The sequence below is a fragment of the Nyctibius grandis genome, chromosome Z (genome assembly GCF_013368605.1).
Source record: "Nyctibius grandis isolate bNycGra1 chromosome Z, bNycGra1.pri, whole genome shotgun sequence".
In the NCBI taxonomy this organism is placed as follows: Eukaryota; Metazoa; Chordata; class Aves; order Nyctibiiformes; family Nyctibiidae; genus Nyctibius; species Nyctibius grandis.
In genome coordinates, this window is record NC_090695.1 from 94,878,776 (window position 1) to 94,901,084 (window position 22,309).

The window sequence follows — 22,309 nt, forward strand, 5'->3', positions numbered from 1 at the left end:
ACCGTGTACCATCCGCTGCAACTGCTCAGCTCTCGCTCTGCAAGGGACTGAGGGAGCATTTCTCAGCCTGCGCTGTGTCAGCATTAATGTGTCCTACATCCAAATTACTGTGTCCTGCAAAGTCTTACTGTTGATCAAATTATGCCAGGTCTGAAATCATCCCCTGCTCTCCCCGCTACTCTTTAGAACAGGACTCAGACTAATCTGGTGCTTTTTTTTTTTTGCATAGGGACATAAGAACAAGGGTACCAAATAGACCGACTGATGCTCAGCCCAGCATCCTGCTCCCAGTGGTGGCCGGTAGTGCATGTCCTGGGAAGGAGTGAGAGTGAAAATCGTAGGTGATATACCCAATGCCCTCTAAGCCAGAAGTTGCATCACTGTTTTTAATAGCCCTTGATGGCCCTTTCTGCTGTGAACTGTCCAGTCTCCTCTTGAACCCTTTTTATTGTTTTCAGCCCTCGTCACCTCCTCTGCCCGTGAGCTCAGCTGCTGCTTGCGGCGTGAGAAAAGGTGCTGCCTTGCCCTTACACACGCTGTCTAATCATTTCACTGGCTTCCCCTGAGTATTTTATTATAAGAAACAGTGATTCATTGTTCTCCATACGAGGACTATGTACCAGTTGTGATTGTATGTACCTCCATGATACCTCATACGAAAGATTCTCTCTTTATTCATCTCTCCAGTGGTTCACAGGCAGAAAACAAACCTGTAGCATCTTTGAGACAATACTGACAGTGCAAGAACAGATCATGGGATATTCCCAGAGAGAGTTACCGAACAGCAACTCTCTATAAGTGCTTATGGCATCAAAGGGATTCAAGTAAAGCTGTTTTAAACATCCTATTTTGGTATGTGGTAAAATGCCTGTATTGATTCAAATGGCAAAGCAGAGAAGAAGGACCTGTAGAGGGAAGACTGGGACTGAGATGCATTAGCAGCATTGCCAAGGGAAAACATTGTCCTCAAGACATCTAAAATTCACATTTCCAGTCTGCTTGGGCACATTTAGAGAGAAACATGTTTTTTCAACCACACACTGAGTGTGAGATGTTCAGCTTGAGCTCCTTTGAGGAAACCATCTGTGTTCACCAGTCAGAGCTGTCTGCTCCTGATTCCTCGAAGGGCCAGGAGACCCTTAAATGCCTATCAAAGAGCCTGCCATCTGAAACAAGGAGCTTGTGTGGCCTGGATGTCTTCTCAGCCCTAAATATAAAGAGATCTTTTATCAGACAGGAGGGGAAAAAAGCCACTTTCCCAAACGCCGAGGTTTCACCTCACTCGGAGCCAGCGTGAGTCATGCAGGCACTGCTGCATCACACAGACCTGTTCAGGTTAATAAAATCACTGCCAGAGCCCGGGTGGCTCATGGGATGCTGTGTGGCTTTCACATTGACGTCACTGCTTCTCGTTTACCCTTGGGTGATAGTGACCAAAATTCATTACTCCCTGGCAGCCGTTGGGTAAGCCATGCAAAATAAATCAGCGTTCTCCATAGCAAACAGGTGTCTGCAGCACAAAAGGAGCCCTTCAAATCAGCAGGGCAGGGAGGGATTTTTCATCAAAAGAGTGAAGAGATGAATGAGTCTTTAGAGTGAGGGGAATTTGCAGGCAAAGAGTGATAATGGTGAGAGGCAGGGGGAGATTTCGCTGTAGAAACAGTGGAGGAGCGGTTGGAGTGTGGGGGATAGGAAGAAAGCGACCAAAGGAGACAAAAGAGGAGTTAAAGTGAGCAATTCAACTTTATTATAGGAAAACAGGAACACTGAATGAAACTGGAAAATACATTTAAAAGTGTGAAGAGGAGATCACCTTGCCCAGTGTATCTTGGAGGTCAGGAGCGCTGTGGGGCTGGAGAAAGGCATGGGCGTCTGCATCAGGGTGGGAAGGCACAGGCACGTTCGGGAGAACACACAGTCCCTGGTATTTCTGAGTCCATGGAGGGTATGGAGGCTTTCAGGGTAGGACCCAGGCAACAGCTCATCAGCTGAGAAAAAAAAAATTCTCCTCTGAGATACTTTAAAATGTGGATTTCTTGCACCTTTGCTTGTATCATTTGATCCTGGTCATTTTCAGAGCTGGGCCACCAAGTGGGACAGAGCTGGTCTGGCATCTCCATGGTCCGTCCTTTGTGGTTTATTCAGGGCAGGAATAAATACATTGGTCAGGGCAACACAGGGAAGTTTCAGTATTGTGTCACATCTGGTCTGGGGGTGGAGGACATCTGTTTCCAGGACCTGGAGTCAGTGAGCACTCGGAGCAAGTGTTTAATGCTCCTCAGCCTGGTGCATTTTTCCAGCCCTGAAAATATGCCTTGAAAGAGGAAATAAAATCTTCATAGGCATTTCTCCACAGCTACTGAAAGATCAAGCAGTACACTCCTGTATCACCTGCAAAAATGCAGATGTTCTCATCTCCCAGCACACATAGAAGCCATTTCTCACCCAAAGTAAATCTGGGTAGTTGTAATTTCTTTCTCGTTCACACAAAAAGAGAATACAAATTGTGGATGGCACTGTCTGTTAAGGAGGAATCTTTTGTTTTCCAGGCAGACCATTAGTATCACAAAATGTTACTGGGTGATCATTACAAAGGTGGGAATCCTGTTGGGTTAAATGGCTATTTTTTGTCTCTATTTTTTGTGAGCAAAAGGCTCCCTAGAAGGCAGAATAGTACTTGAAATTTAGATTTCCCAGAACATCATTCCCTTGTTCAGCAACAAAAAAAAAGCCTCTGGTCATCAAAAGTCTGAGTTCCATTAAATGCAAAATCCTCTCCAGGAAGGCTCCTGCCTTCATTCTGGGGCTTGGTAAGAGGAGAGCCCTGCTGTGCTGGGCTCTGGTACACAAGTAGCTGGGGCTCAAGCTCTTCTGGCATCAGCAGACGGTGTGCATCCCCTCACACTTAGCGCTGGGCACGCACAGGGAAGGGGCTGATCTCTGGTTTCATTCCAGCCTCTTGAGCCTTTGTTGTATTTTTTTTTCTCTCCCACTTGTTGTCTGGTCTGATGTATTTTCACTCTGAGCTCTTTGGGAGAAAGGGTTCCTTTCCTTATGAATACAGATGCAATGCTCAGCGCAATAGAATTCTCAAGCTTTAGTGGGGCCTTTCAATGCTAACATAATAAAAATATACAATTTATTTATCAAAGCCTCCTTTAAAGGAGATGAGGGAAGAAATAGGTTTTAACCTACTTCTGATCCTCAGGAAAGGCAGGCACTTTGATTACCTCCTTCCCAGACAAATAGCATTGCATTAGTTGATTCTGATTTCATTAGCTATAAACCCCGTTCTATTTTTATTTTCACATGCCATTGACTTTGTTTGGTACAGACACAGCTGAACAGGAGCTGGTTTTTCAAGTGCATATCATGTTAATAGACACCCGGTTCTTTCCACTCCACTCACAGGAACATAGCTGTAAGAAAGAGAGCTGATGCCCAAAGAATATTTCCTATTGCATTTCCTAAATCATGTCCGAGGCCATGTTATCCCTCCTGAATTCCCAAATGTGGAGTGGTGGTGGTTGCTTTAATGCTTCTGGTACTGTCTCTTCACATCAGGAGAATTTATTTGCATGGAGGAGTGAAACAATATAATCAGACAATGAAATCTCGAGTGCTAAAGTGTGTGAAATTCTCCAGTGCTATTACTTTTAATGATGCTGTTTCTAGCATTTCTTCACTGCTTGCAACTACAACTGACGGATTTGGAGCAGAGGGTGCCTCTTCGCGCCGCTCTTTGTCAGCACAGGGTGAGCAGCAGCAAGCAGTCAAATTGTTGCTGTATCCAAATGACATATCTGCATCCAGAGATGGAGCTGCATGGAGAGCCCACTTGTTGGGAAGTTGATCTATCTCATTATGTGACTGTTGACTGGGCAACAGGCTACACATCTAGCTGTCCCCAGTAAAAGTCTTTTGTCCTAAAACTTGATCTGAGTTAAAATACATCATCTTTTCCTCTCATTATTTGCTTCTTTCCCTGTCTCAGTATTTCTGAACTGGTGGTGGGAGTGATTAGAAGAAAGTTTTTTTCCATCATTAAAATACCTGGTTCAGAAAGACCTCTAAAAAGTCATTAAATGCAGGTGAGGGTATGAGGTGGACTTCCTGAGCAGAATTACAAGGAAGTGTTCTCACTGGAGACAGTGTTCAGAGGTGGATGCTGACAGGAGTTCAAGCATCCACACTTGTTCTTATGGCCATGACGTCCCATGGCAGGGGTGATGGAAGGTCCTTTCCTCGAAGGCTCCCTTGAACTCCGGTAAGAGAGCAGCTCTGGGACTGAGGAACGAGTTGTCCCTTCAGACAGAGAGAAGTTAAAGAGAGATACCATTCTTTGGTGGTATTTACTCTTCATTTCCTTGGCTGACCTGTAGAGGTTCCCAACAAAGCAATAGCATATAGGGTTGAGGCTGGAATTGGTGAGGCCAAGCCACTGGGCAAAAGGTCTGAGCTGCAGGATCCAAGGAGAAGGAGTCACATCCTGCAAAGATTTGGGGATGTTGAAATCAATCCAGATGTCCATCAGGTAGACGGGCAGCCAGGAGATTGCGAACAGCAGGACCAGGGCCACCACCATCTGCGCTACCTTCTTCCTGATCTTCAGCCTGGAGGCTGGCAGAGATCTGTTCAGGGCAGTGCTCTCCTTCAGCTGGCTGCTGCGGCTCCACAGCCGGCGCACGGTGAGGAAGCAGATGACCATGTTGAACAGGACCGGCAGACAGTAGAGGGCACAGAAGAGCAGAAAGTTGTAGGCTTGCTTGAGCCTCTCCTGAGGCCAAATCTCCCTGCAGATGGAAAACACCAGAGGCAAGCCTTCCACCACCCCAATCTCATCCCGTTTGTTCATGAAGATGAGGGGCATGCATATCCCTGAGGACAACAACCACACCACCAGGATGGTGCTGAGGATCCTTTTCTGGGTGAAGAAAGACCGGGCGTTGAGTGGGTTGTGCACGCTGTAGTACCTGTTCACACTGATGACGGTCAGGCTGAGGACGCTGGCAGAGACAGAAACAGCCTGGATGAAGGGCACCGCACGGCAGAGGAAGTCCCCGTACACCCAGGCTTTATAGATGAGGTTGCCCACGGTGATGGGCATGCAGACGCACACCACCATGAGGTCACACACTGCCAGGTTGATGAGGAGGCTGCGGGTGGCACTCAGGCTGGACACCCGACTCCGGCGCTTCTGAGTGAGCACCTTGATGGACATGATGTTGCCCACGAAGCCCACCACAAAGGACACCAGGTACATTGCCGTGAGGCTGATGGTGACGGGCTCCTTCGCGAAGAGGAAGAGCATCTTCTCCAGCTCTTCCCAGCCCAGCTCCTGGCTCCTGTTCCAGAGCCCGCCTTGGGTCTGGTTCTCCTCCTGCCAGAGCTGCAGAGGGCCGAGGGGGGCCCCGGGGCCAAGGGGGGAGGAATTCATGGCTGAGCCCCCGCCCCGAGCACCGCGGGCTAACGGGGCAGAGCCTGCCGCGCTCCCCTGGGCGCTCCTGGCATGTTTAGCTGGGACCAGCCGCGCCTGCAAAAGAGGGTGCAGAGAGAAGGGGTGAGCGCGGGCTCCTGGCCATGTTTTCCCTTCTCGGGGAAGGTGCTGGGTCAGAAATGGCTTCTCGGCAACTTTCTTGAGAGGCGGCCGTGAGCGCTGGGGAGGGCGGGCTGGGCAGCGCGGCGCGGCTCCGCGGGCACCGGCGCGGGCAGGGGCGGCGGGGCCGGCGGGGAGCTCCGTGCCCGACCGCGGGGAGACGGGGGGAAAGGGACCACGGTCCCCCCCGCACCCCGGGAGAGCAGCCCCGTCCGCGACCCGCTGCGACTCCCCTCTCTCCCTCCCGGGAAAGTTGCGTGTCCCGCGGCCGCGCTGCCGGACGCCGCTGCCGGGCTGCCCCCAAACCCCCGGTTCCCCCCGCTCCCCGCTCACCTGTTCCCCGGTGCGGCGGCACTCACCGGGCGGAGAGCGGGCAGCGCCGGGCCGGGCTCCTCCCGCGGGCGGCTCCGGCGGCGGGTCTGCCGTGTGCCCGCAGCGCCGGTCCCGCTGGCACCCCCGCGCCCCGCACGGCCACCCCGGCGCCCACCCTGCGCGCGCGGCTGCCACCCGCGCACCCGCACCCGCAGGGCGCCGCACACGCACGCGGTCCCGCACGCACCCACAGCCCCTTCACAGACCCGTCCTACAGCCCCCCCGCGCACACACACTCCCGCCCCGTCGCCCGCAGCCCTGCGTGCGGACCCCCGACAGACGCCCCCGGCCCCACGCAACCCCCCAGCACACGCACGTCTATAGCCCCCCCCACCCCGCACACACACACACTCTGCGGACTCCCCTTGCAAACGCTTGCTTGGCTCCACGCACCTTTCTACAGGTGCCCCGCACACCCCTCCCTCCCCTGCACACACACACACCACCCTCCCTCCGCACACCCACCCCCCGCACCCACTCCCACACCTCGGCACGCTCCCGCCCGCTTTGCGCTCCCCCGCACACGCAGGTACGCCTCAGCCTTTGCACACCCCCGGTGCACACACACGCACTTCGCACACCCCATACGCCCCCTTCTTGCCCTGCTCTGCAGAGGAGCCCCCCACCCTCCCCTCCGACGGGAGTGCTGGCTGGGTCCGGTGCCTGCCCGGGCTGGGCCGTGCTAGGCTGAGCCATGCCGAGCCGAGCCGTGCCGAGCCGAGCCGTGCCGAGCCGTGCCAGCCGCCGGGCTCCCGGTGGTGCTGAAGGGACAGCTCCGCGTGGGCCAGGCAGGAGCGGGCAGGGCAACAGGCAGGACTGGACAGGACTGGGCAAGGGTGGGCAGGACCAAGTAGGGACCGGCCATGGTCTAGGCAGGGGCCGGGCAGGGCAGGACCGGGCAGGGACCAGACAGTGCCAGGCAGAGACGTCCATGCGCTTCGTCAGACCCTTTCTGATGTTCCCCTCTCCTTGTCCTCTCCTGGGAGTACCTTGCTTACTTCTACTCCAACATCAAATTCACCCTCCTTCTGTGCTTTCCAGAGTGGCTGGTACACCAATGGTTAACACCACAGCAGGTTTTGGTGGGAACCCACTCCAGCAAGGAGCACTCCAGAAAGAAACACGGCTTTTTGTCTTTTCTCTTAAACTGAAGGCAAGGAAAAAAGTCACTTGAAAAAGTTGAAGGGCTTGGTTGGGGAACAAGGTTGGTTTCTAAAATGAAGCTTTTGACCGGCGGTACTCAGATGATGCCAGTGAATCACAGGGGAAAATGTTTGACACGAGGAACTGATACCTCTGCCTGAGGTGTTTATTTTGTATTTTCTTTCTTTGCCTTCTCTGAGAGAGAACAAGGTAACAAATACAGCCCAGGTGGAGGCTGTTTGTCACTGAATGGTAAATGCCCTTGATTTCAGTGGGAAATTCTCCATCCATTTTAGTCTATTTATGTGAAAGAATAAAGTAAATATTATTGGTCAGCCTTACATGAAATGAGAGATCAGCAATGGAACTACGATCAGGGAGGAAATGTGATCAGTGTATAAAACTCTTCTGCATTAGAATTCATTTGCTTTAAGCATGTGACTGCTTATTCCCTTATAGTTTTATGTATGTGTACTTACAAATCTTCAGAGACAAACAGCTTCTACAAACTAATTATCGTGTGTTGCCCAGAGCACAAGGTACACATTATTCTATGCAGTGAAATGCACAGATACTCTCATGGATACCTAAAATCTGCTGCAATTTCACAGCTGCTCCACAAGCAAATACTTCGGTCGCAAACAGACAACTACACAGGCCAGGGTCGAAGCTAGCAACTGGAAATCTCCATGCACCCATGCCCTTGCCAGCCACTGCCCAGCCTCCCTGAAGCAGACCTGCCATTACACATGGAAAGCAACAGAATAGAGGTGTTTAAGTCAACAGTTTTAGTAGGGTATTAACAGAATACAAGAGAAGAGAGTGAAGAAATGTGCCAGGGCTCTTTGAATGTATTTTGTCCAGGTAGTTACCTTCCAAATGTTCAAGCTAATAAATGCAGTTAACTTCCTTTTTTTCTCCCCCACGCACTTGACTTGTAACCCACATGATTTACTGCTAAGGAACATTTAGGGCTTAAAATACTAGACTAGACTATTAAGTTGATCAGTGGTTCGATATAATTAGGATGAATCTGCTTTTGCATCCATTGACACAACTCACAAATGCCAAGTCATCTCTAACAACAAATGACAAATGCTGTGTACAGCCGAGAGAGAGGACAAGGGCGTTGATTATAATGAACTCATTGATTCTAACAAGTTCAAAGTCACCCAATAACTCAAGATGGGGAATCTCCAACAGAGAGAAACGCTGTACCCTTTTCACATTGGTTCCCCTCTTACGGAACAGCTTTGGAGCAGAAGCTAAATAAAGCCCACTGGAGACAGGAGCCATCCTTCACCAGCAAGAGTAATGGACTGGACTCCGCTCGTACAGCAAGGTACATCAGAAATAACCCACTGGTCTCACCGGAGTTACAGCTGGGAAGAGCTGACACGAGAGGAGGAGTGAGTCAGCCACTTTGGGGCTTTGCCAGAATCTCAGAAAAACTCACAACAGCTTCCAAGCCTGCAACGGCTGCCCAAACCTGCTCTGCCCACTGCTCATCAGAGTCCCAGGGCGGGGTAAATTTAGCATCGCTGTCTCAGCACGACCTCCCTGCTCCCACTGCAGCATGGGCTGTCGCACAGCCGCAGTGATACTCCACCTGTCCCAGGCCCAAGAACTGGTGTAAGTTCAGGAAACTCTTGAGGCTTTTCTGGCTTGTGCTGGTGATCAGGTGGACCTTGAGATTGTGAAGGTGGAACAATTCCTCTGATTGTGCATCTGCTTAAGGCAGCTCATGTGCTTTCCCTTCTTAAACTTTTCTCCCCACTGAGTACAAGAGGGACAGTGCTCAGACAAACTCCCTGTCAGTGCCTGGGGAACGCACAGCCCTGCGTGGTCCCACCAGAGCCTCATCCTTGACCCCCTGTGTGGTGGCTGGCACCCAACCAAAGGGCTCTTTGCTTTCTTAGCTTTCTTCCAGTGTGTATCCCAACATGCCTGAGGTGTCTCAGCTGCCATGGTTTGACCTAAAGGCCTATTTTGAGGACACAGCTGCTTTTTGCCCCCCTCCCCGTGCTTGCCCAGCAGATAGGTGTGATGGGGTCTGCTCACTTCACAGAGATGAAACAAAATTAAGGCTTGTCTCAGTCAGGCAGGGGCTGGATTGGTGCTACTGGGATGGACTGTCCGGGTGCTGCTTGTGTTAGGTGAACTGCGAGCACATCCCAGCTTGATGTTACAGAGGAACACTGGCACCAGTGAAATCGCTTCCCACTGGTTTTGCTGGGAGGTGCTGGTTGGACTGCCCTTGAAAAGCACTGCATAAACCGCACCTTCATTTCCACTTACCCCTTCTGCCTCTCACACTTTTTGATTGATGGCATGGAGGTGGGAGGACCTTGGGGTAAGGGAGGCTCCCTGAGCCCCTGCATCTGCCCTGTCCTGTGCACACTCCTTCCCCCTCCCAGGGGGAGGGTCTGCGTGAGCATTTCTAATGCCTGATAGAAACAGGAGCAGTACTGAAACCTGGCTCTCTGGGTCTCTCCTGCCATCAGGAGAGAGTAACAGCGTCACCGTTCGCTAACTCGTATTGGACAAGAATAGGTGTCCATCCTTTTCTGGGACATTTTCTTACAAATCTCTAACCCAGCAACAAAACTCCCCAAATCCTGGGTGCCATCGGTTTGGGGGACCTCTGAGCCGGCTTTGCCGCTCCCTCTGCTGGTGGCTGCTCCGTCCCCTGCCACCACTGCTCCGGCACCGCGGTTTCAGCTATTCGTATTTGGACACGAGCTATTTTTGGCACCGCGGTCCAGGTCCTCGGCATAGCTCCAGTGTGGCGTTCGCTGATGTCAGCGCATTGACGCGGCTGCGAATCCAGGAGGAGATAAGAGGCCAACGCTGCGTATAGTCAAAGACAATATGCAGAAGATGCCAAGTGCTCTTCAGATTCTTTGAAAATAAAATCACAAAACAAAAGAAAAACGTCTGGGAATTGACGTTAGTTGTTTTTAATTACTTTTATGAGAGTGAAAAACCTTTCTTCTCCCACTATTCTTCCCTCTCAATCAAAGAATGAAACATTTAAACTATTTCAAGTGTCCTTTGGAGGATTTTAAATGGAGAATGTGTGCATTTTTATGCCTGAGAATATTCACTGATGTCTGTTTTCATAAGAAGATACGTGCCAAATTCCTTATCTTCTGTCCTTTTTATTCGAAGCCTCTTAGATTGAGTGCTCCGGAAATGTAGTGGCTGAAATAAAAAGATAATTTTGTACAGAAGAATTTGTCTGATACGATGTTCACTCACTCCAGAACAATGAAACACCATTTTGGCATTAGTATGACTGAAAAATCTGTCTTTCAGACATCCTTGCTTTTGGGTTTTGCAGAAGTGCAGGCAAGTAGCAGGGCTGAACGTGCTCCCTCAGGGACCCTGCTTAAAAACAGGTCCACACCAAGTGAATTCAACCCTGTCTCATTAAAAGGAGAGTCACTAAATGGAGATGCACTGCACAACAAAGTGTTTTTTTTAAGGAGAAATCAGTGCTGTGGATCCCTAATTCATTGCACAAATTTACAGACAAGATTTTGAAGTGATACTGAGCACCGACTAAGTCACGTTTTTGAGAAGCTAAGAGAAGCCAGGACTTAGCAGGGGGGGCAGCTGACACACAAAGCAAGCGTCTAACACTGACTGCACCCAGCACCTTCTCTCCCCTGAGCTGTGACCCAGGATGGGTTGAAGCAGCAGTGGGATTTCCTCCGTGTCCATGTTTTGTGTGGTGGTCTCACCCTCTTGATCAATACAGCCACCATCAACCCTGGGGAGAAATAATTACTCAGGCTGAAAGCAAAGCCCAAATCAAGCAGATTTGGTAATTGAGGAAACCTGGTGGTCTGGTCAGGTTTGTGGGGCTCCGTTTCACCCTGTTGTAACTCTGGTGGTGTAAGCAGTTTGTCATAATGCTACTGAGAAGGGAAGCAGATAAATCAAGAGCAGGGGCTGCTAAGGCGGTCAGTCCTCTGCCCTTCTACCTGCACGCTGCCGGATTTGCATAACAATATTGCTTCCCTGGTGCTCTATACCCGGGTGCAACAGGCTAATAAAGGGCTTTTTAGATGACAAAGCTTTCTCGGTTCCATCAGCTGATTGCCATCTGGGGGAAGCCTCTTACAAAGGCTTTAAATTTGCTTCTGTTTGCTTCTTCCCAGCTGCAGGGGCTTGCAGAGGGGAAACACAGTGAGGGAAGGCTCTGGGAAATGCCCAGATCTGCGAGCATCAGGGAGGAGATAAAGATTTTAGAGACTACAATAGGAAGGAGTTTGTCTTTCTGAGCAAGATGATTTGCTCTCAGCCTGGGTGATTGTTCTGGTTTTGTGGGGATAAAATTTATAGAATTACTTTTCTGTTACGTTTTGTTTAAGTTTGTGGCCAGCTGTGGGATGGTGATCAAGGCCATTAGCAGTGAAAGCCAGGGCAGCTGCCCCACAGGTGTGTTCTATAACATTAATGTCAGGTTCACTATAAATGGGAAAGCTTGCTCTGCTCTCTTCTTCCTCCTTCTCCTCTGTTCTCAATGGTTACTAACCCTGGAGGAACTTGCTGCCACTCTATGGGCTAAGTATAATTTTGTGTCTTTTGTATTAGTATTGCTATTGCTTTTTCTTATTTTATTAAATCTGTTTAAATTTCAACCCATGAGTCTCCCCCCGCTTTTCCCAATTCCCTTTCTCAGTTGGGGAGAGGAGATGAGGTGATAGAACAACTGGTTATTGTTTAGCCCTGGGTGTGGGCTAAAGGGAGATGGTGATGCTTTGCGGGTAGCTGTCACAAAGCAGATATTCCTGGGATCGGGTTGCAATAAGAATTAGAACTTGACCACATTTGTAACAAGGGCTTGGTGATCAAGTGTTATGTGTTTAAAAATAAGTTTTCCTGTATTTTGTACTTCTAATCAGGAAATCCTTGGGATTTCTGCTCTGTGGATTCAAGAGGGGATCAGCTGGGAGGCAGGGAGAGATGTGATCCTGGGTCTGAATGCTCTCCAGCAGCCTGCTCTAGTGTTTTGACAAAATAAAGGGGGGGGGAAAAAAACCCTCTCTGAGCTGTTATTTATTTTGGGTAGTTTTTTAGAAGGAATCTTCACAACTAGTCATAGAAAACCAAGCAGTCAGTGGCTTTGAGAGGTTGTTAAACTCTGTCAGGATCAGTTGCAAACTTTTTCTCCCTAGTAATGATGCCTCACCTCTCTCTGTGCAGTGACTCATCTGGAATGACTTGGGCAATTTATTGGAAGTACAATCACTGCCCTCTCATCGCCACTGACCACGTCTCTCTCTCTGCTTCCAGTGTGTGCTCACAGTGCAGAGCAACTTCAAGAAATGAAAGCTGACAGTAGCTGGAGTTTAGCACAAAGGTGGAGGTTAGAAGGTGAAATAGCTGCGTCTCAGTCTTACTCACAGTTTTTGAAACTAGAAAGCTTTTTGTGCAATAAATCACACAGCAATTGCTAAGCCTCTCTTTGGACAGGTGGTGTATTAAGGAAGGGGAAGAAAATGAAGGGATGTTGGTGGCTCTTTGATCGTTGTTTGGGCTAGAGCATGAAAGAAGCTAGAAAAAATGCTGATTAGTAGCTAAGACCATAGCAATGATACCTGTGTGCAGATGAATGGAAAACTCCTTGGGCTAATGAGCTGCTCAGCAGCCCTGGCCCCTCATTTAAGCCAAAGGGCTGGCTTGAATGTGTGACCTGGGCTGTGTTGCAGGCTGTGGAGGGGTTCAGTGAGGAGCCTGTTAGTTCATTAGCTCATTAAGGCTCTGGGCAACATCTGATGGATCAGGAAAACTCTCAGCCAAACCTACCCACAGGCTACATGGCCACGCCACGAGCTGCAGGGTGGGAGCACTAGGCTGGAGGCAAAAGCACTTGGTTCTCTCCCTCCTTTCTGCTCTGCTCCTTTCCTCCATGTGCCTTGGTTTCCTCAACTACACAAGGGTGTTATGATACTTCTCATTATGGTTTACTTGGATCCCTATGGTTTTAAAGTGCTTTATAAGACCCAGGCAGCCTTACAGCGGTGTGACGGTGCAGAGAAAGCATCCTGATCTCTGTAGGCTGTTGCCTTGTGCTCTGGTAAAATCAGAGATTTGGCCATTTACATTCATATAGCTTGAAGGAATAACATGATAGATTGCATCCAGCTTTGGCAAGAGGGTCTTGAACAGACTGCAGAACTGGAGGGCCAGCAAATTTGGGCATCAGGCTAATTTCTGCCACCCTTTCTTTAGACAGCAGTGATGTACAATAACACAGCTGCCAAATAAAGTGATACCATCAGCTTCCAATTCTTCAACCTCTAGAGCAGATCCTGTCTTTGAGAAAATAATCCCTCTCTGGCCTGCCTTTAATGTCTGCAGCTGGTACCTGCCACCATGCATGCAAGATCAGGGCTGGGAGGTGTACTTTCCTGCCTCAGCTGGCTCTAGATGGAGATGCTGTGAGTCAAAATGGCTTTATAAAGCTCTTTTTAAATGCAATAAAAGAAACACCCCTCTACTTTCCAGCAGAGACTCCTTTCCAGCTGCAATCTGGGCTGCCTGGTGCCTCCAAACTGCCTCTTCCCAGCCAGAACTGAGTTACTCCTACTTTCCTCTTGTTGTTTTTTTTTTTTCCCCTCATACGCTTCAGAAAAAGGCCAAACCTTTGCCCTTTGTGTTCCTCAGTCCTGCCAGCAAACACCTGTGACTCCTGAGCATTTCAGGAGTTTGACAGCCCATGTTGCTGGCTAAGCAGCCTCTTAGATAATGGCTCAGAGATGTAAGGAAGAAAGTTATTGCTGGTAAGCTCTGTGCTTCTAGCAGCTATTTCTGCAGCAATACATTGGGAAAACAGAGGCCTTGGCGGACATGTGAAATTAGAGATGCCATAGAGGCAAGTCCAGGATCACCACAACACTGTTGCTTAGGATCAGTGGAGAGGTGAACATCTCTGCTGTGGAGAGGCTGGTGTCCATCAGGAGATGCTGATGGGGGCACTGAAATGGGAGGAGAAAGGGGATTGTTAGGTAAAAGGTTAACAGCTGCCCTCCTCCTGCCTTTCTTCATCAGAGCTGCCCTCTAGCTATGAGTACATAGCTAAAACTCCAGTATCAAAGTATTTTTCTTTTTTGTGTTTTTTTTTTTTTATTTTTAGGGGATAGCCATGTTAAAAAAAAAAAAAAGGCATCACATCAGAAAGTGAGGATGAGGCAGATGCAATCTGTATGACTTGTGCCTTTTTTGTGCTTTTCTAGAAGTCTTTCCCACTGTGTTGGCAACAAGTCCTTGCCCTTTTTCACACTGCCTTTCCTATCTCAAGGCAGGATCCGGTGTCTGATATTCGAGTGTCCCTTGCTAAGGCTGGCAGAGACAGTGTCCCTCAGTCCGACATCTCCAGGCTGCTGCTCTGCTGATGAGATGTGACTGTCCCTGGTGTGGGAGTGCTTTGCTCACCAGCCTGTGAGGAAATTGCTGGCACTTGCTGCTGGGGTGTGTGATGATTGCCAGCAGTGTCAGCGACACGGAGGAGCGCTCTCTGATCATGCATCGGCAGATGCTCCTCAGGGTGTCTGAAGCGCTGTGACACTGCCAGAGGGGACCTTGTCCCTGGGAGTCCTGGCACAGCTCAAGCACGAAGGATTATGAGCCTGATTTTCCTCTCATTGATCTAGGGACAAGGCAGAGTGTTGCAATGAGCTCTGCAGATCCAACCCGAATGAGGAGAATCAGTGGGAAAGGAAGAGGCTGTGTGTGGGGTCACCACCTTTCCTGGCTTTGCCTCTTGAGGGACCTCTCGCTCTTGGGTGTCCCTCCCCAGTTTGTGTAAGCTTTAAGGGCAGCAGCTGCTGCTTTAAAGGCAAATCCTGCCTAGGACAGTCCTGATCCTGTCCCTCAGTAATGGCTCTCTGGAAGCATTTCAGCCCAGCTCCTGCGCTGCACTTGGCCCCAGCAAAAACACTGACCTTGGCCTTTAGCTTGGGCTGTGAAACGCTGGTCCCTCCCAGAGCTGCACCCCCAGCTGCCTCTGCTCCTTCCCCTCCAAAAGGCCTCCAGCTCCCCAAAGTACACCCCTGGGCAGGAGCGTGTCTCCATCAGTTCCCTCTCCGGTTTCAAACTCCAGGTCATGAATAGGAAAGCTGGTTAAAATTTGGACAAAGGATTGGTTTGTTCCCTTTGATCCCCTCAATACCAGCACGCAATGCCTCTGCACAAGTCTGATGTGCCAAACCCCCTCCTGAGAGTTTAATTGACCATCATAATTGTGGCGCTTCATTTTCCTTCAGAATTTCCCCTTAAGGGGCAGATGAGGGTCACAGACTTGGAGGGCATATCTCATTTCCCACAAAACTGTGCAAAACAGCTGTAAACAGCCAGCCCTGCAGTCTTCCTCCCAGAGATGCTCTGTAGCTCCCCAGACATCTCTTGCTCTGAAGACCCCTTCACCCCTGGGAGTGTTTTGGCTGGAGAAGGCAGCAGATAAAATCCTGAAGCCAGCAGCAATGCTGTGGATGTGTCAGGAGAGATTGGACTGTCTCGGTGCAGATGGTAATGGAGTGAGATCAGAAGCTGGGGGGAATGTGTTCATGAGTCAGGGCACAATCTTTGCTGCTGCCTGATTTTTTATTTTTTTTTTTTTTTTGTGGCATCTCTTTATTTGCACTTGAAATATTTTTTTTCCCTGTTTGTCGTGATCCTTTGTGCTTGCTTCTGGGGAACAATGAAATTGTGGTGTGTTTCTGCAGCAGTGGCTATCGATGGAGTCTGCGGCCATATAAGTACAAAGTTTTACCCTTATAAATCATTTCATCGCTTTTCCTCTGTGAAAAATGATCTGTCTCTATCAACCCCCAAAGAAGCACAAATAAAAAGAACATTTTCTTTCAAATGCAGTTCAGCATTATCAGATGTATGACACAGAGATCCCAGCAGGCCTCATTTTGTCTCTATTTGTGCCTGTTTTACTGAAGGGATGGCCATAAAAGTAAAGTTTGTTGAACCCCTGAGTTACATCATGACAACCAGAATTTGAGCCAACAGTCTTGTTCCCATAGTGACGGATTTATTCCAGACCAGAGGAAGTATCTCCATCTCCAACCTTCCTGACTTGCAAACAAGACCGTGGCTGTTTCCAAACCATATTTTCTGTCCTTTTTGGAGGGAGGAGGTACTGTTTGGGACCCTTTTGTGTTCCCGTTGTGCTCTTTGCCACATGAACGGGATGGTTTCCAGTTAGTGTTCTTTATGGCCTGAAAAAAACATTATAAACTTTTTAGCAGACACGTAAATGTCAGCTTTGTGGCATCCTGTGTTGTGGTTGGCTATGCAGTCACCTCTTCCTCATAAGTCCTTGAGACTGTAAATAGAGGGAAGAGTTGGGAATGACCAATTTGAGCATTGAGAAAAGGCTGGAGCAAAGCTGTGACCTTCAGACATCTCGCCCAAAACCAAGGGTGGATCAGGGCTGACTTCTTACCAAGTGATTTCTCCTTGATGGAAAGGGCTGGCAAGGCAGGATCATCTTTGCCTTTTGCATCAGGAATGTGGTCTGTCTTATGTCTGAGGAACAAAGGAGCAATTTGGGTGCAGCTGTAATTGCATTTTTGGAGTGAGTTCCTGTTCAGATTTAACACTGTGACATTATGCTGCTTATGACGTGTGTAATTAAAGTAAAAATAACATCTTTTAGCCTGCTGTAGCCTGGTCAAGGAGTTTGAGATATGTTGCGCTCCAAGGAAGAGGGTGGAAAAGAGAAGAGGGTGCAAGGGATGAGTGAACTGTTTGGATTTTGAAAGACAAGTGAAATGGAAGAGAAAAGAAAACAAGAAAGTTGAGTAAAGAGAAAAACCAGACACTATCAACAGGAATAATGGCACTTTGTTCATTCTGAACTTGTCGTAATTTCTAGACCTTGATTTCCTCAGATTCCTTTGTTTGGAGTCCAGCTGCATTTCTGGTGCATGATGAAGGGACCATGTGCTTCTATGTGTCTCTATGCTTTTACCCTTTTGTGACATACTACATCACTCTTAGGGTCTGTCTAAAGCCTGGAGTTGGCAGGACTCAGGCTGAGCAAACACATCTCGATTGGTGAATGTCTGGAAATATCTTGCAAGCTGAATCTTATCACCCTGAGTAGGACCTTCATTTCATGTTAGCCCTCAAAGCAAAATGGCAGTATTTTCCCAGTGCTGAAAACAAGCAACCCTCAGCCTGTGTCCTCCTGCCCGGTTGCCAGCCCTTGTTCGTACCTTATGCCTGGAGATTTTCAGGGAATGAATAACTCAGTAAATCTGCTCAGTGAGGGATGTTTCAGCAGAGATTTCCTTGTTTGATTTTTATTGGCAAATACGGTAGCATCTTTGTCCAGCTCCTGGAAAGAAATGTCTCTTTCCATCCCTAACATTCACACCCATTTCATCCTTCACCACACGGCCAGCTGAGGACTAGGGCTAATTCACACCCTACTCTTGGGCAAATGCAATTTCTAGGGTAACATTCAGGTGTCCAGACTACTTGAGGCAGACCTGATCTGTCAGGCTGTCCAACAGCAAAGATGATAAGACCTATACCATTGTGCACCGTAAGTTATAGGGGCACAAGATCTTCAATGATCTGGGCTACAGCTAGCGATGTGGCTGGGTGCTGCCTTAGTGCTGTGGCATGTGATGGGAATGATCATCACTTCCACTATGAGGACATGTGTAGCTATTTCCCTGGCCGGTGATGGCATGCGTTGGGTGGAGAAGAAGAGGAGATGGTCTCCAGCTGGATCAGTAGCTTAAGGGCAATGGTCTGTGAGACTGTCCCAACTCTGGTCTCTAGTAAAAGGCTCGTTTGGTGATTTCCACTGAAGAAATGGCAATATCATTGAGAATCTGCAGCTTATTGATGGATGAAAGCTGCTTCTGCCGATGTTTGTACTGCAGGATTTTGTTTTCATCGATGAAAACATGGAAATAGTCCTGGTCAGAGTAGATTTCAACCTGAAAGAGATACTGTGTTAGGTTCACCATGTGGCCACGTGCCCTCACTGGACCTTGCTGCCACTGTGTCAGTGAGTGCCTGAATCTTGGCACGTGTCTACAACCCACTTCAAATCCTGCCAGAGTCGACACACATGCTGTTCACCCCCTCTTTGGGCAAAAGGAGGGAATAGTTGAGCTCTTCACTTTGTGATAGCAGAAACTGGTGATAATGCAAAGCCTAAATTGAAACAAATGCAGCATCCAGGGATTATTGCTGAGGCTCTGGATATCTGTGCCTGAGCTGGCAGGACTTGGCAGCAAAATCGGGGAACAACAGAAATATTAACAGTGGACAGAAACAGAGATGTTACTGGGAATGGTGCTGGCAGGAAAGGCAGGGCTAGATCCCTGAGGAGGACACTAGTATTGACTGGGTCACTCCTCTCCCACCGAAGGACACCCATGAGGTGACACAGGGTTACCTGGTATGGCTCCTTTGCTTCGAAGGGGAAGGTGTTATTAACCTCTTCCTTCCCCCAGTGGTTGGCGAGGAAAGAGTTGCAGATGATTCTGGAGCTGGAGAAGCGGGGGTTAAAGTGGAGAGCGATTTGGTCTCCGGGATCACAGAGCAAATTAATTTCAAACCTAAGACAGGGAGAGAAAGACGTGATGGAGGGCTGTGGAGTGACGATGCTGGCTCTCATGAGCTGGGAGATCTGTGAGCAGAGTGTGTCCTTACATGCTTGTACTTGAACTGGTCTCGCCCTTGACCACGACGCTCCAGCCTGGACACATTCCCTCTGGGTACAAGGCCTCAAACTGCCAGAGAGGAGGTGACAGTGAAGCATGGCAAGGTGGGAGAGGTGCACAGCCCTGCTCGTCTTACACATCTCCATCTTTCTCACCCTCTCATAGTCTTCTCCTTTCTCCCCCCTTCCCACGCAGACACACTCTCTGCCCCTGCCTTTTTCTCATGCCTAAATAATCTCAGGGGCTCTAAACTGATACAAAATGAAGTTACTGCAACATCCAGTTGATGAGGTGGGATTTGCTGCTGCCAAGGTCTTTTGTAAAGAGCTGGGTGTGATCAGGGAGCAAAAATTAAAGAAGAACCTGAATGCCTTCATTGTTGGCAGGACACAAAGGTGCTCTGCTCCCTATCCCTGCCTGGGTAATACAAAATCTGAAGCAGAAAACTTTGTGATGCTTTGAAGCAGGGTGTGAAAGACAAGGACTGATCAAGGAATAGGTGTAATGTGGCATCCAGCCCATTCTCATCCATTATTACATGGGTGACTCTTCCCACAAGCTCCTGCCTGATCCCCCGTTCCACCTGCTCTCCCTATCTCCAAGGTTAAACTTGCATAAAATGAGCTGGAAAATGTTCCTTTTTGAATAATTCATAGTTTTATTAAATAACTCATTTTAATAAGAAATGCTTGCCATTTCACCCCATTTCTTTTAGTATTCTAATGATCTTTCATTTCTGAGTATCTCCCTCTACCAAACTTATTGCTCACACTGGGAAAATCTCTCTAGCCTTGTCATCTCCACCGCCAGCTGCATGCCTTTCTTTCTCGCACCATAGCTCAGCAGTTTCATTCCCTCATTTCTTTCTCTGCCATGATTTCTCTTTTCCAATGCATTTTTGAGATATGCATGTTCTTGGGCAGGAGCTGAAACACGATATTGGCCAACCACATACCCTTGTGCCTTGCTACTTTTGGAGGGTGGCTTTAGGAACCTGCACGTGGTCATTCAAACCCCTGTGAAGCACAGTGGGCTGATGGAGCTGGTGATATGGTTTCAAACAGCGAGTGGCGATGGCAGCACCCAGGTTAGCCTTGCCTTGACCCTTAGCTTGTCATCATTACAACACGCCCAGCAAAAGACACACCACATATGCAGGAAACAGCAATTCCCTCTTTGCTGCCAGCTGTCCCAGTGGAGACGGATGGCAAAGGCCAGATCTCCTCTGCTAAAGCACTGCTCCTATTTTGGTCTCAGATTAAACCCTCCAAGACAGAAGTGCTGCCATTGGGGCAGCATTACCCCAGACCAGCCCTGGTATAACCAAGATGAAAAATCTGTCCTAGTTCCCTTTATCGAAAGCCATGAAACTCACAGCTTTGCAACAGCCTGGACAGGACTGAAATAGCGCAGCAGCACAAGCAGCATCCCCACGTCTTTCAGGATTTCTACCTTTCTTGCGCTCATCTGTGCCACCTGCCTTTACCCACCGCCTCACCCTGCACCGTCACCCAGCAGACAGACCAGGCTGTGCTGGCTCCTGTCCCCAGCGCTTACCCGCAGTGCCATCCTGCTTGCCTGTGCCGCAGACCCACCCCGGGTGTGTGGCTGGAGGGGTCTATATAGGGGCTGCCGGCCAGGAGCCCATGTGCGCGGGGATTAGCAGCGACAGCGGGCTGAGGTCTCCTTTTCAGAGCGGGCTGTCAGACACGGCTGGGAGATGGGGAGCAGCAAATCCCGCTGCCCGGCCGGCGGGGTCAGCCCGCTCATGCGTGCGGGGCTAATCCAGCCCCGCTGCCACCAGCACAAAGGCAGCAGCGACCGGGCAGTCCTGAGCTGGGACGTGACGGATCTGGCATGCAGCAACCATGGGGCGGACGGGCATTCAGACTGATCTAGGGGGACAGATGTGTTTAATGCATGAGGGAAGGATGGAGACTCCCAAAGCTGGGGGAGATACCGGGAGTCCCATCCGCTGCAAGATCCAGAGAGAAGGGAGGTGGCAGAAGAGAAATGGTGACTCCTACAGGGGCTCAGCCTCACCCTGACCAACAGAGATTGCTTTTTCTCCCTATTTTCCTTTTTGCTCACTCTTTGTGGGTCACAGCCTGGCCTGAAACAAGCTGATGCCAGCTCTGTCACAGCCGCTTTTCCACCTCACAGCACCCCAGGGCCGGCAGGGCTTGGGATGCTGCTGTGCTGAGCTCAGCACGTCCCAGCCCCGCGTTTCCCCTCTCTGCTGGGGACAATACAAGGATTTGGGAGCAGGGTGAGGGAGCCTTTGTCCAATATTTCCTGTCGTGGAAAGGCACTGAGAAATGGGTAGCAATGAAATGAATTTCAGTGGTGGGGGTTTTCATACCGACAGTCAGCATGTGCTAACATACAACTGGGTGAAGCCGAGCTGGGGAAGGGAGGGATGGCTGTGTACCCCCCCCCTTTATGGGGTAAACGCATTAAAAACAGATGCTGGCCCCATCCCTGCATGCATGGGAGGCTGCGATGCTCCCCGGCTGGTCCTACAGGAACCCATGGCTTTCGCGGTTACAACCTCCTCACTGTATGGGCCGCAGTGCTGATGTTATCTAATGTGTTTATTTTATTTCCAGCAGATAAGCAGAATGAGAGCTACTATCCCAGGCTCTGGTGCCCTTGGCAGACGATTAAAAATGCAATCCAGTGGACATAGAAGCCAACAGCCTCTCTCGGGGCTGAAAAAGCCAAGTCCTAGGCTGGGATTTGCCTGTTCAGACTCCTAGAAAACCAAACCATGTGAAGCTGAGCTCTGCTGTGGTCTCCTTGCTCGGCTCCTGACTTCCCAGGTACTGTGCTGATGAGCGCCCGAGCAGAGCTCTGCGCTACAGATGGCAGCATCGGGACGTGCAAGGGAGCCGCGAGCCAGCGGCGGAGGTGTCGAGGTGGTGGTGGCAGGGCCAGGAACATCCCACCCATCCCTCCTTGGGCTGCTGAAGGATGCTGGACTTTGGCCTCTTCAATCTGCCCAGCCGTATGTCTCCCCTACTTATGGCCTGAACCCAAAGTTGTGTTTTCACCCCCCAAATCATCCCTCCCTGCTTGTTTCTCCTGCCAGCCAGGCAAGGGACTGCGGGGAGAAGGGGCTGCTTTGAGATACACACCATGGCAATGGGCAAAAGCAGGCAGCGTTGCAGTCCTGCACATAGGAAAGGAGTGATCTGCAAGCTAAATAATGGTGCCAAGTTTATCATAATTACGCACATGAAATCAGTGGGCTGGGGAAGGCGTGGGCACCGCAGGGCAGGTCGGGGCGCAGTGGGATAGCAGAGGACCTTGCCCAGCTTGCCATGGTGGGACAAATACTGGCTCCTTTCTGTGCCCAGAGGCTGCATCTCACCCACGTGGTGCAGAAACCAGCGTGAGTCACAACCTCTGGAGAAGCTGCTGTAACCTTTTATTTTGTCTCGTAAAACCAAGCGCTTGCCACAAATCTGTGCACACAGCCTGTCCTGGC

The 22,309-nt window shown here is 49.7% G+C and overlaps 2 protein-coding genes across 2 annotated transcripts; both read right to left on the reverse strand.

Moving 5' to 3' along the window:
- Nucleotides 1–4,123: 4,123 nt before the first annotated feature.
- On the reverse strand, nt 4,124–5,437 carry LOC137675849 (galanin receptor type 1-like). The gene has a single exon (XM_068422101.1). The coding sequence runs from the start codon at nt 5,435–5,437 to the stop codon at nt 4,124–4,126; it is 1,314 nt and encodes a 437-aa protein (XP_068278202.1).
- A 12,485-nt stretch (nt 5,438–17,922) lies between these two features.
- On the reverse strand, nt 17,923–20,388 carry GRIFIN (galectin-related inter-fiber protein). Its single transcript, XM_068423969.1, has 4 exons — nt 20,377–20,388; nt 18,809–18,888; nt 18,552–18,714; nt 17,923–18,087 (listed from the first exon to the last, which is right to left on the reverse strand). Exons 1-4 carry the CDS (start codon nt 20,386–20,388, stop codon nt 17,923–17,925), a joined length of 420 nt encoding a protein of 139 aa, XP_068280070.1.
- Nucleotides 20,389–22,309: the final 1,921 nt, after the last annotated feature.